Genomic DNA, 8864 nt, shown 5'->3' with positions numbered 1-8864 from the left:
GGTGTAGCTCAGAAAATCATCAGAGCACTGAGGGTTAAAAAACTGTAGATTGCAATGTTCAGACAATGCCCACAGACATGAAGTGACCCTGTAGCTGTGAGGCATGACATGACAAGCTCTGTAAGGCATATATATTATACACAGGTTCAAAGTATTCTTAGATTCATATTCTCAACTCTTGAAGGAAGTTATATGAAGGAGAAGGACTATCACTAGTATTTTATAAACTATAAAAATGGAAAAAGAAAGTTCTTTTTTAAATATGCTCATTTCAGTATTCTTTCAATGACAATTGGACATTTCTAGAGAAAGCATTGCACTTGAATCCAGGGGTCCCAGATGTTCACAGCTTCTTGTTTGCTGTATTATACCTGCTTTCTAGCTATTTTTGTAAGTATCTGAAAGGCTCGCTCCTAGTGGAATAGCAGCACCTCAATGGGTAGGCTATATCTAATTTATCTTTCTAGTCCACAATTGAATAAATATTATTTGTTCTTATTTAAGTATTATTTTCATTATTATTTAAAGTTTTTGTTTTAAAGTGTTATTTTTTTCATTCTTCTACATGTTAACTGAGTAACTACTACATAGATTATGGTGGACTAGGTGCTGCCCAGGGATTAAGAAGTTTAAAAAGGGCTGAAGATGTCTGTTCCCTAGGAGAGGGCTGGAAATGAGATGGACTTAGAAGCTGCATAGGGATGAGGCTAAGAGAGAATGACTTGGGAGAAAGTGTTTAGATGAAATAGAATGTGGTTTTATTTGTATTTTGTTATGCAAAGAAACTGCATCAAATACCTTAATCTTTTTTTTTTTTTTTTTTTTTTTTTTGGAGATGGAGCCGCACTCTGTCACTCAGACTGGAGTGCAGTGGTGCAATCTTGACTCACTGTAGCCTCCACCTCCTGGGTTCAAACAATTCTCCTGCCTTAGCCTCCCAAGTAGCTGGGATTACAGGTGCCTGCCACCACACCTGGCTAATTTTGTATTTTTAGTAGAGACAGGGGTTTCACCATGTTGGCCAGGCTCATCTCGAACTCCTGACCTCAAGCGATCTGTCCACCTTGGCCTCCCAATGGGCTGGGATTATTGGCGTGAGCCACCACGCCCAGCCGGCTTATTCTTAATGAAAAAAATCTCCATAATTCTTAAGTCGATGCCATTATTTGGAAGTGTTTTAATTGCACTTATACTTGGCAGCTGAATTATTTTTAGGTGAAGTTTTAACACATGCTAAATATAACAAAAATTCAGTATTTTGCAGGCATTAGTATGATAGCTCAAGCATTCAGATCATGATGATAAGCTTTAGCGGTTTCCATCCAGCATACCTTGGCCACTTCTTCTTGGAAAGCCACGAGATTCAAATGGGAGATGTTCACGAGGTCAGGACCATACACCACCGTGATCATGCGCTGCTCCAGGCGCCCGATGTTCCCCACATCCAAAAGTTCACGTAATTTGGGGTCCTGGACAATAAATGTTGAAAATAATTAGTCTATAACTAGAGATTCCAACGTGACAGCATAACTTCAACTGCTGTTGAGTTAGAATAATTTCAAAACAAAGTTGCTTTTATTCTTACTAGAGAATTGTAAGAGTTTAAGGCTCCCATCCCACAAACGACCTAGAAAGATGAAGCAACTTGCCCAGAGTAGTGGAGAGACAATTTCTGGCTCAAGACTATAGCCTTTAGTTAAGTGCTCTTTCTGTGATCCTATCATACATTTTTATGTGCCATGGTTCTCTATTTCCTCCAATCATCCCAGAAATTGTGTATTGAAATGAAAAATCTCTATTCTTCTCCTCAATTCCTGAATGCACTAAGATAAAGAAGGTGGTTATTCTGAAATTAAAATATGACAATGCCTACGTAGGGCTAGGGAAGAAACACAGCCCTGGCTCTCTGTGTGGACTTGCTCCAACACTGAATACTGATGCAAAATGACCCAGAATTAGTGTGAGCAAAACCGTGGTGCCTGCCATGCATATGTTGATTTCACTTCTGTCCTTGGAATGTACTGGGATTTGGACATATGGAACTTCTGCAGTTTTTTCAGAGCAAGTTGCATTCTTTGGGTCATGATAAATGGAAATCCTTTGGAGATATATTCCTGCTGGGAAAGGGAGTTTTCCAAAAATTCAAAGCTCAAAGTTTTCCAAAATTTCAAACCTAAAATAGGGCTTAGTCAGCTTGACTGAACTGATTTCCTCCCATAGGACAGGCCCTGAAGGAAATGAGAAGTCCATGCAGAAAATAAGCATCAAATCAATCACTTAGCAAATTTGCCGGCCAGCTTCTGAGACAGAAATACACTTACATTCTTATTTATTTAGCTAAATACTGGGCCAAGCGGTACTGATTACTTAGACTGGCTATTCTGACCTCTTTTTGAAGGTTTTGATATACATCATCCTTATGAAGAAATAGTAAATGTTTAAAAAACAAAAAAACAAAAACCACACACAACCAAGAAAGAAAACAAACAAAACCTTTTCAGCGAGTTACTTTACTTGGTGCCATTAATTCTCTCTTTAGTTAATAAAACGTTCTCTGTTTGGTCGCATGAAGAGTCACATTTTCAGGAAAGTTATGAAGAAAGAAAACCCCATTTCAAAGCTCTGCCTAACATAACTGAAATCTCACTTTCACTAACAAGTTGAAAGCTTATCAAGTACATCAAGCCTCCTAGAAAGATCAAATGCTACCACAAAAACATCAATTTGCATGACCCAGAAAAGGAGAGGTTTTATCAAAAGTTTTATTAAATAAACAATAATAGAAAAAAGGGAAACATTTAGCACTCTACCATTAATGAGAGATTAAAGGAGAATGTTCGGGAAGAATGACTGTTTTGTGAAGGCAATTAAACTTGATAACAAAGTATTTTATGAACTGATTAATTGCATCAAAGTTTTTGAACACCATTGAGACAAAGTTCAAAGAGAAAACTTATCAGTAATTGTCATTTTGTGGGGTTCTTTTTGGTATACTCAGAAGAGAAAAAGCATTCTTCGAAATCACCTGAAACTTGTAATGATAAATCACAAGTTTTAAATCAGTGATTACAGAGTCCATCAATATATTTACCTCCACAATCTTTAGTGGGAAAATATTTGGAAATGAATTGGATCTATACATTGGACCCTTTCTTTCCTTCCAGTGATAGCCACACAACTCATTCTTTGGCTTTTTTCTCCCCCAAGCATTTTTTGTTCAGTCTACACTATTTTACTACCTAATTCTCATGTCCATTTTTGTTGTTGTTGTTGTTGTTGTTGTTGCTCATTTTGACATTTTTGCTCAAAATTTGATAAACAGATGATTGGTTAAAGATCGCCACCTCTCAGAATTGCAGACACTAGGTGTGGGGGTCAGGGATTCTCTTGAATCATCCTTAAGATAAAGGAACTTAAGGCAAGTAAGGATCACCCAGAGTAGGTGCTCAGAGTAGAAAACAATTCTGGAAAAGAGCTTCTGGGATTCCCACTAAGAATTTATAAGAAACATGACCAACTGTTTCTGAAATATTTGTTTGAAAAGTTTTCCCAGTAATTGTTGCTTATATATCTTTTCTTTATTTCTTCTTTTTTTTTCTTTTTTCTTTTTTTTTTTTTTTGAGATGAGGTCTTGCTCTGTTGCTCAGGCTGCTGTGCAGTGGTATGATCTCACTGCAACCTCCGCCTCCCAAGTTCAAGCGATTCTCCTGCCTCAGCCTCCCAAGTAGCTGGGACTATAGGGGTGTGCCACCATGCCTGGCTAATTTTTGTATTTTTAGTAGAGACGGGGTTTCTCCATGTTGGCCAGGCTGGTCTCAAACTCCTGACCTCAGCTAATGCACCGACCTCAGCCTCCCAAAGTGCTGGGATTACAGGTGTTTTATATCTTTTAAAAGACTATTAGTCTTTATATAAAAAGAAATTTATAATGAAGTATTTAGAAGTGATGTCTGGAATTAGGTGGATGAAGCAGGCTGGTAAAATGATGCTGCTGATTGAATCTGAAGGGTAAGTATTTGAGGACTCACTGCATGGTTCTGCATCTGGATGGTTAACATTTGGGGAAAAAATTTAAAAAGGTTACTGTGTATGAACCAAAGGAACATTTGAAGATTTGAGAAACATTTACTCAGAAGAAACCACAATGTTTTAAAATCATATAGTTCTGAATGTAAACAGAGAACTGAAAATATATAACAAGCCAAGTTTCTTACTAACGTCCTTTTTCAGTGATGGAACACATTGATTTAAACTATGCTTTACTTTCTTTTCCCCCAGTGGTCATTTTATTTTTAAAACTGTATCTTTTCTTCATTTATTTCATTTTTATCAACACTAACCTTGATTATGTTAGAATTCTCCTTTAAGAAACAAGTTCACTTTTATTTGACCTGTACTCAATAACTTATCTATTTTTGAATGCAACTCTTTGTTGAGCATATTGATACGCAAGGGGTAGACTGAGAAAGACACTTATACCTTCAAGTTGTCCTCATTTGTTTTCAGACTTTCAGAGAATACACAAAGAGGGGATTGTCTGGAAGGACAAACTGCAAATGCACAAAGTTTTTAGAGGGCTTTATAGGTAGAAGGAATTTGATGAAAACAGATGTGCAAAAAGTGGTTGTTTCTAGAGTATGACATACTCAGTTCTTGGGAAATAGGTGGCTATGTTTCAAAAACAAACAAATAAAATCAAAATAGCCACAATAACAAAAACAGATAGACAACTTACATGTAAACCATCTTATCTCCCAAACCTATTTTACCAAGGAGTTTTATGTCTGAGTATTTCTCATAGACTCAACTTCCTAAGAAGTTTCCAGAGAAGGATTTACCTATTTGAGTTACTACCAGACTCCAACATATTTTTCCATCCTTGCAACTGATATAACTTCATTAAACATTTTACAAAGAAAACATACCCATAACTCTGTAAAACTGTTCAATTTCTTTGTTGGAGGAAACTAAAGAAGACAGTTCAGAGAAAAGTAAGAGGTGAGGTGAACATGGAATTTCATATTTTTGCTAAGCTGTCACTCAAGGCCTCCTTTCTTCAGAGAATATCCTAGATGTATCTTCACGGCTGGAATTAACCAGATCAACTCAGAATCCTGGCAGCTATAATTGAATTCCACTTTTAAAGTTAAATCTAGATCATTTCTGTTCCCATAAGTGCTACCAAATAGAGACTGTCTGACTAAGTAAATTCATTTTCTCTCAATCATCAGGATTTGTGATTAAATTACTTTATGTCTGTTGCAAAGAAAGTTGAGTTTTGCTCTTGTTAAATAAAGCTCATGTTAATGATTCTCATTTTCAGGTAATTGGCCACTGAAGAAAGTAAAGACTGTTCTACACCTAAGAAGCAAGGACTCAATTACAGCACGTGTTACTGTATTATACCATTTAAAATATTCAAAATTAATGGAAGGAATAAACACAGGCTAAAGGATAATTTTTTAAAAAAGAATTAAATGCTGGTTTGAATTCTTACTTTTTAATATCACTTTTTAAAAAGGTTATTTTATTTATATGCCAAGTATCTACAAAATAAAACATCTCTTCAAGACCTTTAGATTTTATTTTTGATACCAGAAACATTTTTGGTGTAGAAGATATACCTTACTCATTTTTTTCATACTCATGAAATGTATCTTTATTGGATTTTAGGCTTATCCATTGATTTGTATAAGTTAATTTGATTCCCAGCACTTAATGCAATATTCTCAATCTGAATTACAGTTATATGGGTGGAACTCGAATCCATTCCTATCAATCATCAAGCACATAAGAGTCTTTCCAGTAGCAATCAGTACCTAACAGTTGGAAATGAAAGAGATGGATTCCTTACACATAACTGAGATTCATATGATTCAGCTTCACAGTGATAAAGCTACCTTTTCTTTGAAGGCAGAGCCAAATTGCTATGCTTTATTCAAATTTCATTGTAGAGGAAATATATAAATTTATGTCCAGGCTGGTTTCCCATCAAACCCTTGAATTCAACATTTGCATCTCAGAAAATAAAACACAGATTAACAAATTCCCTTTGAATCAATGCTTATCCTCACACCTCTCATTTTCAAGGTTTCTTTCTTTTATACGTGAATGTGGTGAAGGATGTCACTCTGTTCACCAGGGTGTACCAGTGGCTTAGGTGGCTCACACAGCCAGCAAGCCTTTATAGAGGAAACACTTATCCATTCTCATTGATGATGACTCTGAAATATGGTGCTGTGAATATTCTTCTAAATAGAGCAAAAGACTTGGAGGATGTTACTTGTTTAAGTATTTTTTTCCTGCAAGTAACAGATGGAAAATCTTTAAATATTTTTTAGTTATTTCTTTAACTAGAGGGAGTAGAAGGAGAACAGACTGACTATGTCAAAGAAAAGCAACTATGGATACATACTAGAAAAAAAAGTTGGTGGAGTACTGCCCTTTCATATCCTGCAATGGTATTACCATAAGAAAAGCGTTTATATTTGCTTTGGGATGGAATAATGGTGAATTTGTAAAGTCACTGTATAAGTATAGAAATCTGTTGATGAAGAAGAGAAAATATAGTTAGCTTAGCCATGCATCTTCATCCAAAATAAAGTGGTTTGAAGCTGTCAGGCTTGAATTGATTGAGCTAAAGTGAACACACTATTTAAGTCTAAAACAAAAAAAAATTAGAAGAAACAGCGAGGTGATCATCCAGAATAATATTCTCCTGGTTCACAAACAGAGAAGCTAAAAGTTCCCTGGAGTTCCCATAGAGCTAAAAGTTTGGTTGTGCTTGGAAGTGGTCACAGAGAAGAGACAAATAAAGTTAAAGGAGCATCCCTAAATAGCATCCTAGGTTTTTCCTCATCCCCAGGAACAAGTTCAGGGTCTGGTTTAATGCAGTTTTGAGAGCTAGGAAGGAAGGAAAGATAAGCAGCTGCTGGAGGGCATTCAGGCAGGCTGACCATAGAAGCAGCAGAAAAAAGGATTGAAATAAAGTATCCACAGTCCTTGGACCAAGAAAATTAGGCTCAGAATGTGGAGAGACAACTTCAGAGCTGGGAAAATGCTGCTATTACCTATTTCCAAAATTTGCATTGCCTGAGCTATTAGGTTGGTGCAAAAAGTAATGGCAAAACCCCAGTTACTTTTGCACCAACCTAATAGTTTCCCAGGTTGCAATACACATGCTTGGCAGACAGGAACTTTGTCTGGATGCCCCAGAAGCCAACCCAAGTCAAAGATCTGGGGACAAGTGATTTATTTTGGAGATGACTGCAGACAGCACAGTGAGGAGTGGGGAAGTAAGACAAGAAGGGAAGAAGATCTTTAAAGACTGTGTTAATTAGCGGTTTACTATTTTGGTCAAATAAGGCTCAAAACACTAGGGCTATTTGGAGACAGTATGAAGAACACATCTTAGGATGTTCCTAAGTAGCCTGGAAACTGTAGTATTTATCTGTTCAGTCTCATCCATCATTGGTGGACAGTCATTCCTGGGGTGCTAACTCCCTTGCTTTTCCATAGCCGGAAAACATTCTCAGGACTATATGGGAACTCTCTTTAGGCAACCTCTGTGCACGAACCAATAGAATATCAATGGATTCTCTGGGAACAGGGCTAAACAAAAAGCAGCAGAAACCTTGGCAGAGGTAAATGCCCCTGTCTGACAGCTTTGAAGAGAGCAGTGGATCTCCCAGCATGGAGGTTGAGATCTGAGAACGGACAGACTGTCCGCTCAAGTGGGTCCCTGGCCCCTGAGTAGTCTAACTGGGAGACATCACCCACTAGGCGCAGACTGACACCTCACACCTCACACGGCTGGGTACACCCCTGAGACGAAGCTTCCAGAACAAGAATCAGACAGCAACACTTGCTGTTCAACAATATTCTATCTACTGCAGCATCCGCTGCTGATACCCAGGCAAACAGGGTCTGGAGTGGACCTCAAGCAAACTCCAACAGACCTATAGCTGAGGGTCCTGACTGCTAGAAGGAAAACTAACAAACAGAAAGGACACCCACACCAAAACCCCATCAGTATGTCACCATCATCAAAGACCAAAGCCAGATAAAACCACAAAGATGGGGAAAAAGCAGGGCAGAAAAGCTGGAAATTCAAAAAATCAAAGCACATCTCCCCCTCCAAAGGAACGCAGCTCATCGCCAGCAACGGAACAAAGCTGGATGGAGAATGACTTTGACAAGTTGAGAGAACAAGGTTTCAGTCGATCAAACTTCTCAGAGCTAAGGGAGGAGCTATGTAACCAGTGCAAAGAAACTAAAAACTTTGAAAAAAGAATGGATGAATGGATAACTAGAATAATCAATGCAGAACAGTCATTAAAAGAACTGATAGAGATGAAAACCATAACACAAGAACTACGTGACAAATGCACAAGCTTCAGTAACCGACTCGATCAACTGGAAGAAAGAGTATCAGTGATTGAGGATCAAATGAATGAAATGAAGCAAGAAGTGAAGTGTAGAGGAAAAAGAGTAAAAAGAAATGAACAAAGCCTCCAAGAAATATGGGATTATGTGAAAAGACCAAATCTATGTCTGATTGGTGTGCCTGAAAGTGACAGGGAAAATGGAACCAAGTTGGAAAACACTCTTCAGGATATCATCCAGGAGAACTTCCCCAACCTAGTAAGGAAGGCCAACATTCAAATTCAGGAAATACAGGGAACACCACAAAGATACTCCTCGAGAAGAGCAACTCCAAGACATATAATTGTCAGATTCACCAAAGTTGAAATGAAGGAAAAAATGTTAAGGGCAGCCAGAGAGAAAGATCGGGTTACACACAAAGGGAACCCCATCAGACTAACAGCAGATCTCTCAGCAGAAACTCTCCAAGCCAGAAGAGA

At 37.7% G+C, this 8864-nt stretch overlaps 1 protein-coding gene across 1 annotated transcript in view; it reads right to left on the bottom strand.

The window, feature by feature from the left end:
• PLCB1 (phospholipase C, beta 1 (phosphoinositide-specific)) overlaps positions 1–8864 on the bottom strand; it is a 765482-nt gene that overhangs the window by 265755 nt on the left and 490863 nt on the right. Inside the window, exon 4 of the mRNA XM_011998595.1 lies at positions 1332–1469. Within this exon, the coding sequence (XP_011853985.1) occupies positions 1332–1412 (81 nt within the window). The 5' untranslated portion in view covers positions 1413–1469. The remainder of the gene's footprint in view (positions 1–1331; positions 1470–8864) is intronic.

Source organism: Mandrillus leucophaeus, unplaced genomic scaffold (assembly GCF_000951045.1).
Source record: "Mandrillus leucophaeus isolate KB7577 unplaced genomic scaffold, Mleu.le_1.0 Scaffold116, whole genome shotgun sequence".
Taxonomy (NCBI): domain Eukaryota; kingdom Metazoa; phylum Chordata; class Mammalia; order Primates; family Cercopithecidae; genus Mandrillus; species Mandrillus leucophaeus.
This window is presented reverse-complemented; position numbering and strand designations above follow the sequence as displayed.